General features: G+C 36.0%; 1 protein-coding gene and 2 long non-coding RNA genes across 6 annotated transcripts in view; 1 reads left to right on the top strand and 2 right to left on the bottom strand.

Moving 5' to 3' along the window:
- Window positions 1-10,964, bottom strand: part of LOC132142416 (neural cell adhesion molecule 2-like) — a 409,999-nt gene extending 399,035 nt beyond the window's left edge. For all 3 annotated transcript variants that reach the window (XM_059552267.1, XM_059552269.1, XM_059552268.1), the window contains exon 1: window positions 10,717-10,964. In XM_059552267.1, the coding sequence (XP_059408250.1) occupies window positions 10,717-10,768 (52 nt within the window). In that variant the 5' untranslated portion in view covers window positions 10,769-10,964. The remainder of the gene's footprint in view (window positions 1-10,716) is intronic.
- The window catches only part of LOC132142418 (uncharacterized), a 1,026,371-nt gene that overhangs the window by 994,143 nt on the left and 7,776 nt on the right, over window positions 1-24,452 (bottom strand). The window lies entirely within an intron of this gene.
- LOC132141891 (uncharacterized) lies at window positions 16,043-22,306 on the top strand. 2 transcript variants are annotated; one of them, XR_009433957.1, is made up of 5 exons: window positions 16,043-16,420; window positions 21,020-21,149; window positions 21,296-21,377; window positions 21,771-21,898; window positions 22,019-22,306. It is a non-coding gene; the product is annotated as an uncharacterized LOC132141891 (long non-coding RNA). The 2 variants fall into 2 exon arrangements; XR_009433956.1 differs by having other exon boundaries at window positions 21,293-21,377; window positions 22,019-22,304.

Below are 24,452 nucleotides of genomic sequence, written 5' to 3'. Positions count from 1 at the left end.
TTAATGCATCTTGTTTCCTTCTGGAGCATCAGTGAACGTTTGAACCTTTTTTAACAATTGTGTTTGAGTGTGTCCTCAGTGTGAAAAGGTGTATCTCAAAATCATACAGTCACTGTTGGAAAGGGTTCAAATGTGCGAAAGAAGCAGGAAAACTGAAGAATCCGCAGGACCTGAAGGATTTATCTGAAGAACAGTTCTCAGTTTAACTTTTGAATGGGGTTATTTTAATAATTTCAGCAATTTTTTTGTGTGTGTGTTGTGGACTAAATATAACAAAAACTTTTGCATATATGTATATATATATGTGTGTGTGTGTGTGTGTGTGTTGTCCCATAGCTAATTTTACACAATGATTACAAAATTTTCCTAAAAAGGTTTTTATTTAATAAAAAAAAAATGAACTCCTATTTTTCAGCTTTATTTGCCTTCTGGGAATATGTATATGAAGAGTTGGGTTCAAAAACACTTTAAATCCATTTTGATTAATTTGAGTAAAAATGTGTTTTCTTCACCAAGAAAGTGACATATATATGATGATTTTTATTATTATTATTTATTTATTTATTTTTGGCCATCAATGGCCATATTTCATTTTTGAACTGACAAAAAGAACCTTACTGTATCTTAATCTTATAATGCAACAACGGTTTAAGCATCATGATGTTTGGTGAAGCAAATGCAGATTATTTAATACATTGCAATGCTATAAAGAAGAGCTGATATCTCACACCCAAGACAAACCGTAAATATCGTTACTCGGCTAGACATGTCAGCATCACTAAACAAAGGCAAAGAAAGAATGATGACAAGAAATGTCCATAAGACCTAACAATTATAGAAGGCATATCTGCAGAATCAGGAAGTGATGATGGAACAAACACAAACAACATGCCATCATGGTTTCAAAATAAAACCACTCTATAAATAAGTTAATATTTCATGAATGCACTGTATATGTACTGTCAATATAAAATCGCAAAACAACAGAAAAATTTCAACACTTGAAGTGAAACCTCAAATCCCCAAGCATTGACTTCCCTTAAAAAAAAACTGTGGTTTTAATAGATTGCAATGAGTAGGGTAATGCAAGATTTTGATAATTCTGCTCACCTCAAAAGTAGAGGAACCTGTACAGATACAAGATTTTATTTTTAATGCATGTCTGTTATGCTGTTTCTAAGAAATGGGATATTTTATGTTGTGTGTGGCATTCATCTGGCATTTCAAATATAATTCATTCTCGTGTGGCCACCCATGGAGCTCTAGCAGCATGATTAATTTCAGCGGTAATCAATGATTATTCTACAAAGGCCTCATTACTGCCGACCCACTGCAGTTATTGTTGTTGTTATTATTGAGTCAAACTATTTATCTCCACAATGAAACAGAATGAAGATTCTTCTTTTGTCTAAAGAAACACTTTTTGCCACATACGAAAAATAGGCAATTTCAGATAAAAGAACAAAAAAAAAAAAAAAAGGTTTGTGGCATTTTAAACTAATAGCTTTGCAGGACAATAAGAACTTTTAGTAAGTAACTTTTAAAGTTCCCACAGTGCCTGGTCTATATATATATATATATATATATATAGAGAGAGAGAGAGAGAGAGAGAGAGAGAGAGAGAGAGAGAGAGAGAGAGATACAACACACACACACACACACACACATTCATAATTAGCTCTATTTATTCCTTAATCATTAGCATAATGCATTTAGACATTTTACTTTCGACTTTTTTGTTATAATTTTTCATGTTTGTTTTGTTTTGTCTTAGTGCTTCTTCTTTTTCTTCTTTTTTAACATCTTAAGCTTAAAAAAAAAAAAAATCTTATTTATATAATTACTTAAGATTTATATTACTATTATTGCATGAAGAATCAAACTGGGCCATCCAGAACAGATTTTCAGCCTGACTTGAGTCACAGCATGTTCCTGAATGCACAGTTTATTAATGCCTTGAAACTCCAACTGATCTTATGATTTTGACTTTTGATTGCAGACTAAGTTAGCTTTGAAAATCTTGAGACACTGTTGAGATCTCCTCAATTTTGTGAGATTACCGAAGTCTTTTTCTCAAGAGAAAAGCTGAAGACTTAAGCAATGCTCCCTACTGTATATGCACTCCAAATAATCGGAGCGCTGTCTATGAGAAACGAGCGAGATTTTAAAGCGATCTCATTAGTGATTGCGCTTTCCTATTGGGATTGACCAAGACGCACCATGAGTGTGGATGTGAGAAAGTCTTCACAGAGACTGACATTCTGTGTCTTTCTGAAAGTTCGCCTGGACACCCACTCACAGCTGCCTCTGAAGCATCTCCTACTCGTCTGCAGATATTGTGTTTCCTCCTGCTTTCTGTGCTGTAGCAGGATAAGCCACTAAAGGAGGAGGATATGGAAACCGAAGCCTTGATGAGTCACCGTGATGGTGCACATGAAACGAAGGAGCAGGAATAGATAGCAATGATTCACAGCAAAGACCTCCATTGAGATGAAACTCGATCATGATTTCTGAGTCCGAAATGTTCCTTTCTTTAAATTTAGGAACTACATTTCAATTCTGCTTTCATCCACAATCACATAGATTTTATAAACTCATTCTAAGTTCTGGTATTACACATTAACACAATGCAAATCGCACTGGATAAAAGTGCCATATTTGCTGAAAAAGTGTTCATTGATTGACTGGATTCGCAATGGATAGACATTGGATTATTATGATGTTTCAATGTGATCTTATGAGAATTTATATGTATTTTATAGGGGTGAGAAGAGACACATCCCACGAGACGAGACGAGACGAGACACGAGACTGGGTTCACGAGAACAAGACAAGCTTTTTAAACTTCTTTTTTTAAAGAAATCCTCAATGATGAAACATATAAGTAAAATTTGTCTTTTATTCAACAGAAAAACACAAAATGCAAAAAATGTAGGGGCATTTTGAAATCAACTTGTGCTTTATGAAATTAAACTTCTATTATATATCTATATAATATAATATATCTATTATATGCAGCAATAAACGATATGTAAACTAGAGCTGCATGATTCTGGATAAATTGAGAATCATGAGAATAATAATCACGATTATCTCACAATTCTTAAGGGAAAAAAGGATAGGAAACTAAGCAAAATAACAATTTACAAGTGGTTTTGACAAAATGTTCATTGCTTAAGTCTTTAAAAAATATATTAATTGAAACAGAATTAAATAAAATAAATAAATGAAGCAGTCAGTGACTTGTTTTCACTATTGGAATCTCCTGAGTGAATGATTCAATGACAAGTACTTTTTTTTTAACAAGAAGAGAAAGTGATCTTTAAACAATTAATTGTGCAGCTCCAATGTAAACTGCAAATTGTTTTGCGTGGATATCATCACATTTTCGCAAGACCAACTGGATCTTACAAAACAATCCTTAAGAATACTGAAATTGCAGCATTAACATTGTATTGTATGGTATTCAGTTGTCATATCAATGGCATTATGTTTTCAATTGGATTATTAAATAAAGTTTACTCATTTACTTAATATTAAATTATGCTATTTAATTCTGTTTTTTTTTTTCTGCTGCCAATGCATTTAGAAGAATACATAATGTTAAACAAGACTACAGTTTAAATCCTTAAAATAAATAAGGATTTAAATTTTTTTTCCTGTCCTCACATCCAACTTGAACACAGTTTGCTAAACAAGTTAAAGCATGTCATCATACTTTAAGCTCAGTGTTCATAATAAAAGTTTTTTTTATACTGAATACTGCCTAGAACTTGAAGGGTTTTTTTTTTGTTTTGTTTTGTTTTTTGTGGGGAACTGAAGTGCATGTTTAGTGTTTAGAATGTTTGCGCCTGTTGCATTGTATTTACAGTTTTTTTTTTTTACATTATCAAAGTAGCTACTATTTCTGATTGTATTTCAGATCTGTGAATTGCTTATGCTCTTCTATTGTAAGTCACCTAGGATAAAGGTATCTGCTAAGTGCATAAGTGTAAATGTAATAATAAAATTTATATTATATTTATATTTCAACATTTTAGGATTTCTTTTTAGATTTTTAGGTGAAAAATACTAGAAATACTAGAAGTCTAAAACTGTCTAAACGAAAACATCATTCTAACTCTATTGAAATAAATAAATGAAAAATACATAAATTAATTAATTAATTAATAAAAAGAAATAAAACGACCTATGCTATTTAACAGATATTCAATGTTCGTTAGGTTGTTAACATCTGAGCTGTTCTCAGGATTACTTGTATTTTATGAGCAGAATTTATGCAAATCTGCCCTGATTCTGTGGCCCATGGGAATCAAAGCATATTAATATATGAATGCAGCATCTACATCTATGATATTAACACTTTATGCAGCTCTGAGGCCTGCTGAATGTGACCACACTTTAAAATGATTTTGCTCATGCATATTTCCCCTGGGAGGGAGGGGTTTGATTGATATAGTTCTGTTTTTAAGGGTTTATATATGTATGTCCTTCCTTCTTCTCATTAATCAAATGCTTTGACTTTTACAGCAAGAAGTCAAATGCAGGATTTTATACAAAATGTTAGTGGTTAAACTACACACAGGTTGTTTGCACTTGACAGGTTTATCCATACATTATCAGTGTTGTTGTTCTTTTGTTTGTTTTTTTGTTGTTGTTGTTTTTTAACTCCAAGTTTAAATAAAACATTATATATTTGCTATGTTTCACAAGAAAATACTATTTTAGTATTTCCATTTTAAAGTTTAATCTAGTGTGTTACTTGTCATTTCTTTCTCATTATTTGTGAAATTAACTAGTAATTTCTATGTGAATACTGTCATTCAAAGTAAATCCTACACTTTTAATTTTTTTTTTCATTGTATTGCTTTTACTCACTAGGATTAAACTACTACTACTTTAAAAGAGTAGTTTATCAAAAAAGGAAAATTTGCTGAAAAGGTACTAAGCCTAGGGACGTCCAAGATGAGTTTGTTTCTTCATCAGATTTGGAGAAATTCAGCATTATGATACTTTCTTACCAATAGAGCAGTAAATGGGTGCCGTCAGAATGAAACAGTCTATAGAAATGATTTCTCTAGTGAAAAATGTAAATCCATGTTGTCCTCTCACGTCAAAATCCATCCACCCACTTATTAATTTAGAACTGTTATGGACCATTTTGGCTTGTAAATCGTGCTTGATCTGTGCTCCTGATTCAGACCAGATCACGTTTTCACTGGAGAAAGTGATATTATGCATAAGATGGACTCATATTTTAGCCACAAGCAATGGTTTGTGATATTTTTGGCTTTTGGCTTCTCAAGACATTAATTGATAGACTGAAGTCATGTGGATTACTTGTGAATTATTGAACCAAACTCCTTCACATCGTCACTAGAGTGTGACTAAACTTTCATTTTTGGGTAAACAATTCCTATACACTTATTTTGATCTGTTTGCATAGTAACTTCCTGGCATCAATCTAGCAAAAAAATTAAAAAATCTGGCGCAGTAGTCACAAAACATCTTAAGGCTACAAGTAGCTCCGAAATCTGTTAAAAGTTAGGAGTAGTCAAAGTATTCAAGACCAGATCACAAACCATCTTAAGATGGCTGTCGCAGGCAATCTGTTTAACAATAATTTCCATTTTATTAGAATTGTAATGAGAGAATGTAATTCTTGTCATGTACAAGTTGGGCAAAGAAGTAGGAAGTTGGGTAAAAAGTGAAACGTGCCACAAAGCACAAGCCAAATTAATGACTATGAATGTATCAAAAAAAAAAAAAACATTGCAAAAAGATATTTTTATTATTTACTAATAAACTTGTGTTTTCTGAGTCACTGTCAGCTGCAAGAACAAAGATGACTCACAGTTCAGTGATGCACCTTTCGAGATAAATGCACCTTTCATACAGATTATATCACAGAGTATTTGTTTTCAATTTGAATTGGTTTATTTAAAATTCCTTTCAAGTTTTTCATAGATATATATCTCATGTCTGTGAAGGAGGTAGCCTATATGAGTTTCGTTTCATTTTTGTGACGTGCTTCAGTTCAGAGACAGAAACTACAGGAAGTGTGTCCTATTCGTGTTCTTTATTTTACAAAAGCTTTTGTTAATATTGTGAGTGTACACAAATAAAAGTAGAACCTTTACAGTTTCGAATGATGTATTACTCTCATCTGTATGACCAAAAATGACGACATATTTTGTTGTTTCCTCAGTTATCAAGAAAATTGTATGTGAAAAATGTGCCTGATATGATATCTGCCTAATAGTGCACATTTATCTAGGTTAATGTTAGCGTGAGCCATGTAAAGTTGCTACAAATTACATATTTTAATTTACAAATAATAAGCCTCATTTGAGGTCAAAGAATGATAGGTGAACATTTACCTCATTCTAGAATATACAGTACAGACCAAAAGTTTGGACACACCTTCTCATTCAAAGAGTTTTCTTTATTTTCATGACTATGAAAATTGTAGATTCACACTTAAGGCATCAAAACTATGAATTAACACATGTGGAATTATATATGGAATTATATACATAACAAAAAAGTGTGAAACAACTGAAAATATGTCATATTCTAGGTTCTTCAAAGTAGCCACCTTTTGCTTTGATTAGTGCTTTGAACACTCTTGGCATTCTCTTGATGAGCTTCAAGAGGTAGTCACCTGAAATGGTCTTCCCACAGTCTTGAAGGAGTTCCCCGAGAGATGCTTCGCACTTGTTGGCCCTTTTGCCTTCTGTCTGCGGTCCAGCTCACCCCTAAACCATCTCGATTGGGTTCAGGTCCAGTGACTGTGGAGGCCAGGTCATCTGGCGCAGCACCCCATCACTCTCCTTCTTGGTCAAATAGCCCTTGATGCCTTCAGTGTGACTCTACGATTTTCATAGTCATGAAAATAAAGAAAACTCTTTGAATGAGAAGGTGTTACCAAACTTTTGGTCTGTACTCTATATATGACTAAATGACTGACAGAGACCCAATCCCTATCAGCCAATCACTGGTTAGTAAGCTTAATGTCATCATCCACAGCAACAAGGTCAACCCCGCTCTTTCTCTTAGCTTAAGATTTCCCCCAGTTCCTTGGTAAAAGTTGGTCTCAGCAGCTTTGTGAATACGTTTTAAGAGGAACCTCTTAGCTAAGAACTGTTACTGCTATTTGGGAGATCTCTTAGTGCTAAGATAATGTTTTGTGAATATATCCCTGGTTTATTATGAAAATGCATTTTTAAGTACACTGTCTTTTTTATTTTTACTGTAAATTTCTTAATCCTCTGAACTGTTTTGCTGCTGCAAGTGTGGCTATTTCCCCCGGCACAGAGGTAAATAAAGGTTACTCTACTCTACTTACAGAAAGCATGCATGCATCTGCATGCGTACGTGTTTGTGCAAGCATGACCATTACTCTAGCTGTCTTTTTTTCTGTCCCCAGCGAGCACGTATCTCTGTGGAGATGCACTTCAGACGTATACTCTCCACATGGCAAGCCACATAAATCTTTTAATACTCCCACCACTGAGATTCTTCACCACAACTCAGAGAAATCTCTTAATTATGGCACTTAACATAGCACACGATAGCTGCAGCCATGCCGCAGAGCGCATAATTCACTGCACCGAGAGCCCAGACCTCAAAAACACTAAGGGTGAAGACAGAATGAAGACAGAATGTTTTTATATCCGTGATGCTGTGTAAGGACTCACAAGGAAAAGCTCTTGAGAAAAAGCCTTTAAAAAAACGGTCTCTTTACCACAAAAGGACAAAATGAAATGAATGACAATTTCAAGAGCTTCTCAAGCATTAACATTCAACCTGGAGAATATGAATATGGGAATTTTTAAACACTAACAGAATCGAGCTCACTTTATTATAATGACCTATCTGAATCTGAACATCAGTAAGTGCTGTTGTATCAAAATTAACAGTTGAAATTCAGAATAGCTCAGCCCAGGCTGCTCAAATTCACTTTTTGACGACGAGGATGAAAATCTCAATATGAAGTGTTTTTGTGCACTCTTTTCTTTCAGTCTTTCCTGAGGACACAATCCTTCAGTCCATGACTGCAGAATTAAATAATCAGTAATCATTCATACACACACATGCATGACATTTTAATAAAGCAAGTATTTTTGTCAGATTCACACGATTGAATATGTCAGGATTCTGACAATGTTACAATTTTTTTCTCTTATAATTATAGATGTCCCTGCTAACACGGAACGTTCTCTCTACGTTTTGAACAAACATTCCAGAAAGGTAATAGAACATTCATTTAGAGTTACCTGGTCTTTCATAATGTTCAAAACATTAGCACAGACATCACATATTCATTGTTCATGGAACATTGTATTTCTGAGACGTTTTTATTGGATGATTGAACTTATTTTCAATGTTATTACTGGTTTCAGAATGGTCAGAAAATATTCAAAAGTAACATTCCCATAACATTTTCAAAATGATAAAATACAACATTCATTTAATATTTGCTTAACCAAGAAAAATATTTTTATAACATTTGAAAAACTGCATGTTTATAATGTCCAGAGAACATTCAGAAATAATGTTCTCGAAACTTAATGGGAACTTTAGCAAAACAATATTAGAACATATATGTTTTTTATGTTAGCCGGGGTGCCGCTGTTTTCTCTTTTGTCATAACATATTTCGTAGTCATTTACTATAACACAAACCAGGAAAATCATTTAAAATTATCTAAATGTTATTGTTAAAAGAATCATTGTTAAAAGAATCATAGATGTACAACATGTAAACTGACATTATGCACTAATGCTGAAAATTCTCAGACTCAGAGGTGGCAAATGAGTTCTGGGGCCTTCAAGTATTATCATGAACAATAAAAAAGCATCACAAATGTTGCAGGAACTTTAAAAATCACTGATCTAACACCTTACAAGGTGTTTATCATAGAGGAATGCCATGTGCTGAGCCACTGACTGTCTGACATCTGTTTTGGACACAGCTAATGTATGTAATGTAATTAATTGACTACTTAAATCAATCTAGTATTTAACATGGATATGATCACTGAAACAGCTGGTCAACCATTAAAATCAATAAAGCCAATCCAAAAAAATCATAATGCTCTGCACTGCATTTTGAAATTGATCAGGCCGATTTTGACAACATGGTATAGGCCAGGAATCAGGGTGGGAAATTAGCACTCACCACCAGCCAAATGAAGCTGTTTTTTTACAATCTTCCATCCTCCATCCACTGTGATGAGCAACATCACGTCAGATGGACTTTTGACAATAAACAAGTCACACTGATTATAATTTTAGCAACAGTCTTCAAAAAAAAAAAAAAAAACAAGAGTCAGATTTCAAGGCCAAATTAAAGATGACAGTTAATTTGTCATTGCAAACTGGAATGTGAAATGAAATGTGTATGGTTGCAGGTTAGCTGAACTCAATCCAATAGTATAAAATGCCCAGCACTGCTATAGCCTACCTTACAAAAAACAATTAGCTTCAAGAAACAACAGTGGTTAAATTTCATAGACATAGCAAGTTATATTATGAAATAAAAACAAGATTCATGGCTGGTAAAACACTTCATTCATGGTTGATTTGCAAAACAGTTAATTTCGCATCCTGCCTAATAACTATAACTAGGCTATATAGTCAGACAAACAGTAACCCTAAGATTTGTTTTCCAAAAGATTTCCCAATAGTACGATCTGGATGGTGGGAAAAAAGAGAGCTGTTTACACTTGAAGAGCAAAAGGACTGAAGACACTGCAGCGCTCTTACTCCACCTGTCGTCCTGCCACAGACATGGATTCATCTCACGCGACGCGACCAATCTAGAACGCGAGCTTTATACTGCACAAAGCTGTTCTACAATGCTTGAAGTCGAGAAGTAAGCTAATTATTTCTGTAAGCGGATGTTCTGATCACCTTCGTTTCTTTATAAGGGGAGCGTTGTATTTCCAGCGCGTCGCGCAGCTCGCTCTCACGCGCTGAAACTCTAAAACACGGTCTTTATTATGTACACTGTCAAAAGAAACCAACAAACGGCTTTTGAAATAAATCAGTCGCGTTTTAAATATACGAATGAAGTGTCACCTCTAAACGCGCGTGCCAGGATTTAATAAGCGTTCGGACTTTACGACCGTTATAAAACATTACAGTGCACGTTCTTATTAATAACTCCATCAAGTTATAAGACACAGATAAAAACTGAAAACAAGCTGGAAGAACAAACACAAATGAAGAAAAATAATAATACAAAAATTATCGCAGGAACTAAATAACGGTGAGAAGTGATCGAGGGGGCGCAGATGTAGTGCCTACCTCACAAAACTATAGGTGACTTACACATTATTTTCTATTAACAGTACAATGTTCGCTGTGTTAAGCAAATAAATAATTTTTCATAACATCTGTCATGTAAACGCTGCTTGTCGATAACACTGATGCTCTCTGAATATGAACGTTTAACTGCAGGACCACACGCATGTCAATCATTATCCTACATAACGCGAAGGGATCAACAGTAAACACGCTTTTATTCTTCTCACAGGCTCGTCTCGATGAAAGAGCAGCACAACTGTTGTCTTTCATCCAATGCCATCCATGGAACACTCAAAACCACCCGATTAACCCCCCTCAAGATCGACCGAGGAGAGCTGGAGATGCCCAACTTGTGCCCGCTGTTTGACTGCCCACTTAAATGGTTAAATGTTGATCTTTTTACCTTGACAGCCGCAGAGCAGCAATCCAAGCAGAAAGGTGATTTTGAAGATCATTTTCAGCAGGTGAAAGTGACAGACAGCCGCCTGTGTCGCGAGTTGAAACCTCAGTGAGCCGAATGAAAGTAGCGAATCCAGCTGGCGCTCTCCCTCTCTTTCCTCCTGTGTGTGAGTGTGTGTATGCTGGATCTCAAATGTTAATCTCACTGTTGCTGGATCTCAAATGCTAATCTCACTGCAGCCCGCCGAGAACACGTTCGTCAAATGCACCCCTCAAATTTAAAAAAAAAAGTAGAAGATTAAGAAGGCCACTGAGATCTCTCGTTAGATCTCCCCACCCGGCATTTCAACGTTGATTCACCGTTGAAATCACGACGTTGATTCACTGTTGAAATCACGACGTTGATTCACTGTTGAAATCGCGACGCTGTTTCACCGTTTTACCTTCATCACGGTTGAATTACGGTCGTTTTGCAGACCTTGGATTAACGCTTTTGCATTTCAATTTAAAAAAAAAAAAAGGTTGTCATACAGAACCATTGTTTAAGAATTACCTTGAAAACACTTTAAAGTTTATATATTCAGTGCTATACAAATACAGATTTATTATTTTCTCCATTTTATCAAAATATCACCTGTTCATAGTTTTTCTCGTCAATTCTGTCACGGACAAACAACCAAATATATAGAAGTAACAGTACATCAAAAAATGATAAATCTTTTTAGTTTCATTTGTCATGTAGTCCTTTAATTCAGGCTTTTAAAACAGATATTAAATGTTATATTTATACAACTTCAAAATTAGATTCACCCCCAGGCAATAGTGGATTATCCAAAGGGTGCACTTGTTTTTTTATCAAATTACTTGAACATTACAGGGTAGAGATAAAACTATAACATATATCTTACTCTTGCACAATATAAAAATAACAATATTAAGTAGTTTGATATTTCAATGTATTATCTCATTAATATTCAAGATGAAAGACTAAAAACAGAATTGACACATCTGGCAACAGCATTGACGGGGGTAACAGAATTGACCCAAACCAACCAGAACATGCCTATAACAAGAAAATAACTGCTGAGTTATTGAGAAATACTCGACCAGATAAAAGTATATGAAAAGCCTTATTAAAATAATTTCTCAAATAGTTGATTGTGTATCAGCAAATTACATAAGAATAATGTTCTCTGATCAAAAGTAAATTTAAATTCTCTAATATACTAAACTCTGTGCATTCCAAATACAAAACATACTCAAACTTTCATTGCACATCAACCACCAACCTCCATTTATTTTTCTGATGTGGATCAGAATTCTCTGAAGTGGTAAGGTCTCTACACTGCTTTCGCCTGGCTCGACTGGCTGCCTGGGCATTCCTCCAGTATTTCTGCTGTCTCCTCCTCTCTCTTGGTGTTAAGTCTGCAACCAATCTGACTCTTCCCATTTCTTTCTTGTGCCTCCATCTTTCCCTATCCTTTTTTAAGTTCTCCTCTCTTCTCTCTGGGGTAGCATCACGTCTCGCTCGATATTTACTCTGTTTCTCCACAGCAGAGAGTGGCATGTCTGAGGAACACATTTTTACATTATATTACATTGTATTACATTATTATTATATTATTGTACGGTAGCATGACAAATAACCACACATGCTTGGGTGGATGGTGCATGTGTGTGTGTTGAAATCCTCTGATCATAGATTAACCCAATTGATCAGCGCCTCTCTCTTTCTCTGTGTGTGTGTGTGTGTGTGTGTGTGTGTGTGTGTGTGTGTGGCTATAAACACACATTATGCATTTTTGTGTGTGTTTGCATCATTGTGTGATTGTAACCAAGGCAGGGGCAGTGTGAAAACCAAGAGATGGACATTGGTCAATTCTGTTACCGTACCTTGGTAACAGAATTGACAGTAACAGAGTTGACATTTTTAGCATTTTTTACTAATAGCACCACATGCTAGCATAAAGGCTAAGAGCACATGGCCTGATACTAAAGATGATTTTTAAAACTTTTAATACCTCCTTTTGTTAATATCTTTGAACTTTGCTTTCCCTATGGGATTGTTGAAACAGTTTTGACATGCTATATAAGAACTCTTGGTGCAAGTGCCTGTAAGATTACATGGCTTCAGAGAGAACAAAACACACACCTCCTAGTTCTTCAGTTTAATACCAAAAGGGAAGTGACATCATCTTGCGTTGTTTAGGATACTGATGCGACAGATAAGCATAATTTAAAGAGACAATAACATGTAGTAACAGAATTGACACAGGATTTGTGGATTGGTATTTTTCAACAATAAAAGTTACTTTTAAACAAATTAATTTAGCATAATTTGGAAACTGTCACCAATAATAATTTATAAACAAAAATAATTAAAACCCCTACCTAAAATTTGTAATTTAAAACATGTTTAATGCATATTTTACCCTTGTTTGAAAAAAGTACCACCCACTAAGGACAGTATGATATTGTAGTAGTTCGTAGGAGGAAAGGAAGAGGACAAAGGGGTCGGCTGGACTGCTGACATATTTATTAACTCAAAAAGTAACAAACTTTATAAACACCAAATGGTGACTTTTACTCTGACATCAACACAGACGCGTTCGCACAACACTTCCAGTTTACTCGTTCCGGTTTCGGTTTCCAGTTCCCGTCAGCAGTCCGTCTCTCTCTCGACTGCTTCTGTCTCTCCTGGCGTTTTATACTCTCTCCGCGCCAATTACTGAAACGAGAAACAGGTGCTGACAGGTGTTTTTGCCCAAACCACTCACTTACCGCTCGTCTCCTGATTCTCTCTCCCGCTGCAGACTTCGCTAAACCACGCCCCCCCTGCCACATACCCCCACCGCCCGTCTCAGGCCGGGAAAGCATCCGGCCTGCAGCACCCCCCCCCCCCCCCCACCCCACTCATTTCTGGAGAGGAAGTCGGCCTCCACAGTCTGAACACTCGGCCTGTGGATCACCTTGAACTTAAAGGGCTGAAGAGCTAGATACCAACGAGTGATCCGCGCGTTGGTATCCTTCATGCGGTGGAGCCACTGCAGCGGAGTGTGGTCCGAACAGAGGGTGAACTCCCGTCCCAGGAGATAATAGCGGAGGGTGAGGACGGCCCATCTGATGGCAAGGCACTCTTTTTCTATGGTGCTGTCCTTAGCCTCTCTCTTCGAGAGCTTCCGGCTAATGTACAGCACCGGCCGTTCCTCCCCCTCTATCTCCTGGGTCAGAACTGCCCCCAGCCCCCTGTCCGACGCGTCTGTCTGCAACAGAAAAGGGAGAGAAAAATCAGGAGAGTGTAACAACGGCCCGCCACACAGAGCAGCCTTGACCTGGGTAAAGGCCTACTGACACGGCTCCGTCCACTGGACCGTATCTGGCACCTCCTTTTTAGTAAGGTCAGTCAAAGGGCTGGTGAGGACTGAATAATTAGGAATAAACCGTCTATAATATCCCGCCAGCCCCAAGAACTGCCTTACCTCCTTTTTGGTCTTGAGACGTGGGCAGGTCGCAATAGCGGCTGTCTTATCAATTTGGGGACGCACCTGTCCATGCCCCAAGTGGAAGCCCAGATACCGTTCTTCCACACGCCCAATCGCACACTTCTTTGGGTTGGCCTTGAGCCCCGCTCCCCTCAGCGACCTCATGACAGCCCTCAGATGCTGCATATGCCGCTGCCAATCATTACTAAATATAATGATATCATCCAGGTAGGCAGCCGCATATGCAGCATGGGGCCGCAGAATCTTATCCATGAGGCGCTGAACCAACCTGGTCTCACAGAATTCCGTGAAATGTCCACGGGCCCTTAACTCAAAATCCGTGAAACCATCACGGAATTGCCCCAAATTCCGTGACGCGGCCACGGATATATCTCCAACGCAAGTCAATGACACAGACCTTCCGTGGTCCACACACGGATACCCGTTTCAATGACGGAGTACAGAACTCGCTCAACGGACGTGCTTTCTCATTTGGAAACACAACCTTTTGAAGTATTTGTTTCTTTTCCAATGCCATATGACGTTAACCAGACAGTTATTGTAGTTATTGCATTGTCCTGCCATCATAAAAATTCACTTTGATTCTGTTAGCCTAACTAAAATCTGTGATACGAGCACGGAGTGAGTCTGTGCTGAGATCACGGATAACTCTAACGCAAGTCAATGGCACTCATCTTCCGTGGTCCACACACGGATTCCCAGTCTCACGGCAGTTCGTGATTTGGTCACGTAATTTAATCTATTTATTCGTGGCATGGACACGTTTATTTCGTTATTTTCGTGATTGCAGCACGTTTTTTTAAACTAATGCATTTCAATTGGAGGCATCTTTCGTGCATCAACACGATACTTTCTGATTAATTTTTAAATTTTTTTTTCCCACAGGACAACAGAAGAAACTCACTGAAATTTTTTTTTTTTTAAATTGGAGCTTAACTTACTGTAACAAAACTGAGCAACATACTGTGTTTCTGGTGACAAAAACACATATTAAAACTTTTTTTGCTGTAAAATGCGCAATGGTTCTTTTTTTTTTTTCTTTTTTTATTGATTTTTATTTTTTTGATAGGCCTAGATTTTTTTTTAAATTACAGAATTCAATATCAAGTCCTTGACACATAACTGTAACACATTTTCACATTTAGAAACAATATAGTTTAAATAAAAAGAACCAATAAATAAATAAATAAATAAACTAGCAGAGATCTTTTTTTTTTTTTTTTTTTTTACTTTAGACTCTAAAGTTAATAGTTTTTATTAAGGTTATTGTAAAGGCTGCTTAAAAATGCTGTCGCTGATGAGCCGCTGATCGCTGTCAGATTCTGTGATATGAATGTCCGCGTTGGATTGTGGCTAATGGGCTTAGAATAAGCCCCGCTCGGCTTTATGTTTATTGCTTTGAAATCACGTTCAAGAAGTCTCATTCAGCACACATCGCGATACTTGCCATCAGTTTACAAGAGCCGCAGGTGGGGTGAGTAGTAGTAAATATGCTCTTTTAATGCCTGTTATAAAATGTATTCTGTCTTCTTTATTAATCAGATGAGCGCCTTATGTTTACTCTCTGTATTATATCGGTCATCCGAGGCTGTCTTTGAGTTTCATTGTGTTTAACTAAATGAACAGAGCTGCTAACTGGGGTGATTAAACTCTATCTGTCACGTGACGTGCCATAGACCTGGGATCCGTTTTATATTCATTTCAGGTTCAAAGATGGAAGTTGTATTTGTAGTAAAATCATGGTAACCATGACACCTACAATAGTAGGTAAAACCCAGTAAACAAGACATTTACCATGTTTTTTACCACAGTAACTGTAGTTTTACTATGGTTTCGTGATAGCACAATAATCACCAGAATAACTATAGTTGTACCACTGTAATGATAGTGTTTTAATGTGCTTTTATATGACATATTTCACAGTAATCACATTTACTGTACCATGCTTGTAATACCTTTTTAATGTAAATCAAAAAAAAAAAAAAAAAAACATTTTTCCCATCTTGCAGTTCATTCATATTAGTTTATATCTTAAATATTTTGCTCACAGATCACTATTAACATTCTGTATATAATTCTGTTTTATTTTCTCTCCCCTTGTATTTATTTTTTAGCTGAAAAGACGTAAAGGAAGCAGTCAGCCCAGTGGTGTTTGTGAAGAGGTATTCCTTCAGAAATGGAGAAGGCAGAAAGCTGCAGAGGCAGGTTGGTCTGTATCTCTGATAGTTTGTCCCTTTTATCAAACATTCCTGCTGTTATCATTTGCACAGCATTTGTTGTTTCTTAAACTGTTGTACGGTCCAAATACCCACACTTGCCATCTTTGCAACACTTTGTTTTACTACTAAATTATTCTCAATATCTAATTATTATTATTAATATTTCACATACATTGGAAAGGTTTGCGTGACCTCCTGTGAGATCTCTGCAAAAAGTCTCACGATTAATTCCAAATCATGATGCATGATGGGATACACTAAGCGTTGTAAAGCGCTCCGGAGCAGTATTGGAGAGGTTTAGTGTGTGTTAAGGACGCTGCGCTTTGGCATTATTAAGACCAGGGACAGTATTGTGCATGCACTGTCACATACACACACTCTCAAGTGACTTTTTTTTTTTTTTTTTTTTTTTGGCGTGGTTGCAGCTAACTGCGCTTACATTGCTAATACTCTATTCACACACATTACCACTGCTGTACTCACTGTTACTTGCTTTAATGGCGGATGAATGTCTCCACTCTGTGCAGCTCGAGCTCGAGGCCGTGGGAAAGCAGATTCGCGACCTGGAGGTGAGGCAGGCCCAGCTGAGAGAGCGGAGAGCCACGCTGGAATCATCCCGGGCTGACGCTCACAAGTCCGGGGTAAGTATACAGCGATCTGCTAACAGTCCCACCACGTCTAACCAAGAAAAATGTAAAGTAAATGAACAAAAACTATTTTTAAAGTTTGGGCTCATAAATATTAGATCACTCACACCCAAAGCAGTTATTGTAAATGAAATGATCACAGAAAATAGTTTTGATGTACTCTGCTTGACTGAAACCTGGCTAAAACCAAATGATTATTTTGGTCTAAATGAGTCTACTCCACCAAACTACTGTTATAAGCATGAGCCCCGTCAGACTGGTCGTGGAGGAGGTGTTGCAACAATATATAGTTATATTCTCAATGTTACCCAGAAAACAGGATACAGGTTTAACTCTTTTGAAATACTTCTGCTAAATGTTACACTGTCAGACATGCAAAATAAGTCTAATGTATCTCTTGCTCTGGCTACTGTGTATAGACCACCAGGGCCGTATACAGAATTCCTAAAAGAATTTGCAGATTTCCTCTCAGACCTTCTAGTTACAGTTGATAAGGCGCTAATCATGGGAGATTTTAATATTCACGTTGATAATGCAAATGATACATTAGGACTTGCGTTTACTGACCTAATAAACTCCTTTGGAGTCAAGCAAAATGTCACCGGGCCCACTCATCGTTTTAATCATACACTAGATTTAATTATATCGCATGGAATCGATCTTACTGCTATAGATATTGTACCCCAAAGTGATGATATTACAGACCATTTCCTTGTATCGTGCATGCTGCGTATAACTGATATTAACTAAATGTCTCAGCGTTACCGTCTGGGCAGAACTATTGTTCCAGCCACCAAAGACAGATTCGCAAATAACCTGCCTGATCTATCTCAACTGCTATTTGTACCCAAAAATACACATGAATTAGACGAAATTACTGACAACATGGGCACTATTTTCTCTAATACATTAGAAGCTGTTGCCCCCATCAAATTGAAAAAGGTTAGAGAAAAACGTACTGTGCCATGGTATAACAGTAATACTCACTCTCTCAAGAAAGTAACTCGTAGTCTTGAACGCAAATGGAGAAAAACTAACTTGGAAGTTTTTAAAATTGCATGGAAAAACAGTATGTGCAGCTATAGACAGGCTCTAAAAACTGCTAGGGCAGAGCATATCCACAAACTCATTGAAAATAACCAAAACAATCCAAGGTTTTTATTTAGCACAGTGGCTAAATTAACAAATTACCAGACGCCACCTGATTCAAATATTCCACCAACGTTAAATAGTAATGACTTTATGAATTTCTTCACTGATAAAATAGATAACATTAGAAATACAATAGCGAATGTAGATTCTACAGCGTCTAACACTTCAGTTTCATCCATCGCACCCACATATATAGGACAGGAAGAGCTAAATAAACTTATCACTGTATCTAAACCAACAAAATGTTTATTAGATCCTGTACCCACTAAATTACTAAAAGAGCTGTTATCTGTAGCCGAAGAACCGCTTCTCAATATCATTAACTCGTCGTTATCTTTAGGTCACGTCCCAAAACCATTCAAGCTGGCGGTTATCAAGCCTCTTATTAAGAAACCAAAACTAGATCCTAGTGTACTGGCATATTATAGGCCTATTTCAAATCTTCCATTTATGTCTAAAATTTTAGAAAAAGTTGTGTCTGCTCAATTGAGCACCTTCCTGCATAAAAATGATCTGTATGAAGAATTTCAGTCAGGTTTTAGGCCCCACCGTAGCACAGAAACTGCACTTGTTAAAATTACAAATGACCTGCTTCTTGTGTCAGATCAAGGCTGCATCTCATTTCTAGTCTTACTTGATCTTAGTGCTGCGTTCGACACCATAGATCATGACATACTCATAGATCGATTACAAAACTATACAGGTATTCAAGGACAGGCTCTAAGATGGTTTAGATCCTACCTGTCCGATCACTACCATTTTGTTTACTTAAATGGGGTGTCATCTCATTTATCATCAGTAAAATATGGAGTGCCACAAGGATCCGTCCTAGGTCCCCTTCTATTTTCAATATACATGTTGCCCATTGGTAATATTATTAGAAAATACGGAATTAGCTTCCACTGTTATGCTGATGATACTCAGCTATATATCTCAACGAGACCAGATGAAACTTCCCAATTATCTAAGCTAACAGAGTGTGTTAAAAATGTAAAAGATTGGATGACAAATAATAATTTTCTCCAATTAAATTCGGATAAGACAGAGATATTAATTATTGGACCAAAAAACACCACACAGAATCTTGTAGATTACAATCTGCAACTTGACGGATGTACTGTTACTTCCTCTACAGTCAGAAATCTGGGTGTTATATTGGACAGCAATTTGTCTTTTGAAAATCATATTTCCAATGTTACAAAAACTGCATTCTTCCATCTTAGAAACATTGCCAAGCTACGAAACATGTTATCTGTTTCTGATGCAGAAAAGCTAGTTCATGCATTCATGACCTCTAGACTGGACTATTGTAATGGACTTCTAGGTGGTTGTCCTGCTTCGTCAATAAACAAGCTACAGGTAGTCCAAAATGCAGCAGCTAGAGTTCTTACGAGGTCAAGAAAATATGATCATATTACCCCAATTTTACAGTCTCTGCACTGGCTACCTATTAAGTTCCGTATCAGTTACAAATTATCATTACTTACCTATAAGGCCCTAAACGGTTTAGCTCCTGCGTACCTAACTAGCCTTCTACCACGCTACAACCCATCACGCACCCTAAGGTCACAAAACGCTGGACTTTTGGTAGTTCCTAGGATAGCAAAATCCACTAAAGGAGGTAGAGCTTTTTCACATTTGGCTCCCAAACTCTGGAATAGCCTTCCTGATAATGTTTGGGGTTCAGACACACTCTCTCTGTTTAAATCTAGATTAAAAACGCATCTCTTTCGCCAAGCATTCGAATAATGTATCTCTTAAATTGTGAGTGTAGTTGCATCTGCATTTTTATTCTTTAGCTTGGGTTAAACTAATTTTACTTTGTTGGATCAGCAGCTATGCTAATGATGTCTCTATTTGTTTCTATGTTTTGCCACGGGATTTACATCCCGTGGTAACTAGGATTTACACAAGCTCCAGTCTGGATCCAGAACACCTGAGAAGAGATGATGCTGACCCTCAGAGGACCCCAGATGATCCTAACCTTGAATCAACAAACAGAACTAACAATTATTGCTACATGTGTGACTGCATCATATAATTACTATTAATTAATAATATTGATAGTTCATCATCTAGCTGACTACGTCTTGTATTATTATTATTATCAAACGTGCACAAACTACTAGCTACTACTAAATATTGTAGAAACATAATTTTCTGTAAAGTTGCTTTGTAACGATTTGTATTGTAAAAAGCGCTATACAAATAAACTTGAATTGAATTGAATTGAACTAAGACCTCAAGTGGGTATTTGGAAAGGGGAAAAGTCTTTAAAATGATCCCTAAATACAGTCGCACATCAAAGTCTTAATAATTCACTAATTCAATTTAACACTTGTATGATATTGTACAAGCCCCTGGACAATCTCATCTGACACTGTCACAATATTGGAAAATCACACAGTCAGAAAGTTTATATTGTTCATTGGCTTCTCATTAAATTACTTCAAATAAGCCCCATCAGTTCATGTTCCCACTATACGTGATCTCCATGACTAGAAATGCTAGTTTAATGTGTCACGTGATATATATTAAATCTTTGATTAATTTGTCAGAACCAGATCAATTACACTACTGATAACAGCCCTATTAGCATGTATTAATTTTTAAACCAACTCATATGAATATAGCTTGCTATTAATGACTTATACAGCAATTAATTATACAGCATCTTTGCAGAGGATGCTTTCATGGTCTAAAAAATAATGTATAAGTAATGTATAAGTTAAAGTATATAGTAATGTATAAGTTGCATGTAATGAAATAATATTTCTGTCTTACAGTATTGTTTGCAGATAATGCTGCTCTTCTTTTCCAGAAGTTTTTGGTGAGCCAACCCTCACACACCTTCCTAAAAACTAAAAGAGCTATTACTGAGTCTCAGCGAATCTTGCCATGATCAGCTCTTCCCAGGTACATTTGTTTAAAATGTTTTTGAATTAACATTTACTCATCAAATGCTCTGGTCTGAATCTTACTTTAAATTAACTTAATTATATGTTTAATGACCAATATTAATTACACACAGAGTAAGTAGAGATTATCTTGTTTTTCAGAAGATAAGGAAGACCAAGGAAATGATTTGATCAGGATGAGGAATGAAGACGGCCATCTTGTGCTCAAGCAAACAGAAGTCCTCTGGTATATTTAAGTTTTTTAAAAACACCACCTGTTTTTCTTAAAAGCATACAAGTGTCATTAAAAGTGGTTTAGTTGATATAAACACCAATTGACATTATCTCATTGTTTTGTAAATGTTGTGTTATAAATTGTGGATTGATAGTTGATTGGTTTGAAGCCAGGCCTTACACTGCACAGACTAAAACACATTTGTGAGAGAAGTCAGGAACTTTGGAGAAAGATTCTAGAGGGGAAAAAAACATTTACTGCAACATTAGATCAATTCTAGAGTCTCTGAGAACTACACATGCTAATGGAGTCTCATGAGCAAGTCCTTTGCCTCTGTAATTTTTTCTTAACTCTTGCAGAATGAAATTGTTTATTGCAGTATTTTAACGATTTCACTTTGTACAGATGGTCTCATCAGCCAAATGAGGGGTTTTGACCAAGTGATGCTCTTGAAAGGAGTGAAAGAAGAGGATGTGGTAAATTGTCTTCAGAGAAAAAGCTTCTCAAAAGGTCTCAAAACAGCTTGAAGAATGGTAAGTGTACAGTACTACAAGGGTCATAGTTGCTCACACTGCTACAATCACACAGAACATAAGCTGAGCTCTCTGTCCATTAAACAACTTCATCTGGATTGTTTGTTTCACTTTGACCAGGTCTGGGATGTTAGGACTGAGAGATCCTCTGGCTGAGAACAAGCTACACCACATCAGTGCTGGATATCAACCACAAACTGTTTCCAGACACAAGAGAAGAAGATCATGACATGAAACCAGTTTAGATGTGATGATGGGAATCATTATTTTCTGAAACCGTGTCAAATGTCTTATATGTATCACATGATCTGTGTCAGTTGACTGGATGGGATTGTGTGTCTTTTAAGGACATTTCATCACTCATCTGTGTGAACTGATTAATATATGAGGTTAATGTATTTTTTATGATAAATAATTATTTTCCTTGAATCTTATTTGTCTTGATGCTACTTTATCATCTTTATAGTCTATGCTTCAATAAAATGAATATGGTGAATATTGTGTTCTGAAGATTCTTGGTAAACACATCATTTTACTAGGTAGGCTTATATGTGTCTAACCCCTTAACTGTCACCCCCCATTTATTTTATGAACACTTTGGAATATAAACATAAGGTTGGTCTCTTTTTAAAGAAGAAAATTAGCAGATGTTGGCAAAAGTGGAATTTTTTCAAAATATTTAAGTATCAAAAAGTTATAGAAGTTTAAATGTACTAAAAATAATATGCGCTATATTAATTTTATTATATTTTATTTATTATAAATATTTTACATAACAGTTTTTACTCTAAAATTGGTATAAAATTAAAGCCTTGTGTCTAAATAAGTTATGTTATAAATTTGAAGTTGATATTAAAAAAATTAAGGTTCCTGTGAGATTTTATTTAGGGCGTCATACCACACACAGCCACCGGGAGTCATCAAAACTATTTTGAATTTTGCTTAATTAAATTTTCTCTAGATTTCTCTGTGAATTTTACTTCTATCTCAAAATAGCTCAAAAATATGAAATCCTGAGACTCAGACCTTTCCAATGTTTGTTGCCAAGATTATAAAAAGTTTTGGTTCTAGAAGACCGTAATGCATTATGTTTTATGACACTTGGCCCTGCCCACTAAGGGGGAGGTGACCGCCATTAGATTTTAAAGTACCATTTCCATGGTAAAGCAATGTCCGATTTTAAAAATGTTTTCACAGGATGAATCTTGAGCTTCTAAGCTTTCAAATGATATATGATTTATGATGATTACTAAAAGATTTCTTAGAGAAAAAGACAACAACAAAAAAGAGTGCCAAGCGTCCCACAGGTGGGACGGTGACAGTTATGGGGTTTTAATTTAGACTTGGAAAAACTACATATTACTAATTATCGGGATTATTTTTTACTTAAGACATAAAAATATTTGATCAGATTAATGACATCTGGGACATCAATACACCAGAATGTTATTATTGTTTATATTTAGTAACAAATGCCAATTGTTTTGTGAAATAAAGGGAGTTACGAGATTAATTATTTTGCATTGCAAGATGTTGCCCAGGGCTTTATTGTTACAAACACTTGAGGGATAACAGAGAATGTAGCAGGAATGATCAACGTGGATCTTGTACTGTATTCAAACCAAGAGCATGCACATTACTGATGTCCAGCACCTGAGGAGTAAGATACGGGGTGAGAAGGACATTTTTACACTGATTTTTGCTAATTAGTTATATATATATATATATATATATATATATATATATATATATATATATATATATATGAATGAATTTGTCCTTGTGTAATAGTGAAGTATCACAATGTGTATGCATTGTCCTTGATTACTGCTTAACAGTGGGGAATAGATAACGACATGTTGTTGCAGGTTCATCCATTATATTTATTGCTGTTTACTTCAAAAATCAAATAAATAATCTATTATTAAATCATTTCTTTATAATTTTTCCATGTTTCATCAGATGGCCTTACCATGTCCTGTCAAAAGCTTTCCTAGTCATGATATAAAAATAGAAAATGTTAGTCTGTGAAAACTGTCAGATATAAATGTGACTCAGCTCAGTTTGTTGTCCATGATGAGGAGAATACATATATGTAGGTTTTACTGCCCTTCTAACCCCGGGGGCCCAGTAGCACCCCCTGGAAGAGCCCAAAACTGTACATTTCAAATGGCTGTAAATCAGATTCCAATTAACGTATCAAAGCGAAAATCAGCAGGATTACTACTTATGCTATGCTGATAAAATAATGTTGGGCACAGTTTTCAGAAATAAATGGAAAGGTGGCATAAAGGCATTTTAAATATTGCTCACTCTAAAATACTAAATTTCACCATGCCTCTCAAATATATCATAGATGTTTACACAGTGAACATATTTATATGTCCAGTTTACCATTAAATATATTATTTATTTCATTTCGTTAATAAAACGTTTTAAACTACATTACCCATAAGCCTCCGTCGTTCTATCTATGGAAGGGGAAAACTAGGCTGTTTTTTGTAGTTCATTGAAGTTATTCTTAGGGTTAGGATCTCACTAAAAAGGTGATTTT

The sequence above is a fragment of the Carassius carassius genome, chromosome 6 (genome assembly GCF_963082965.1).
Source record: "Carassius carassius chromosome 6, fCarCar2.1, whole genome shotgun sequence".
Classification (NCBI taxonomy): Eukaryota; Metazoa; Chordata; class Actinopteri; order Cypriniformes; family Cyprinidae; genus Carassius; species Carassius carassius.
The sequence above is the reverse complement of the archived record's forward strand: the minus strand, read 5'-3'. Positions and strand labels throughout refer to the sequence as shown.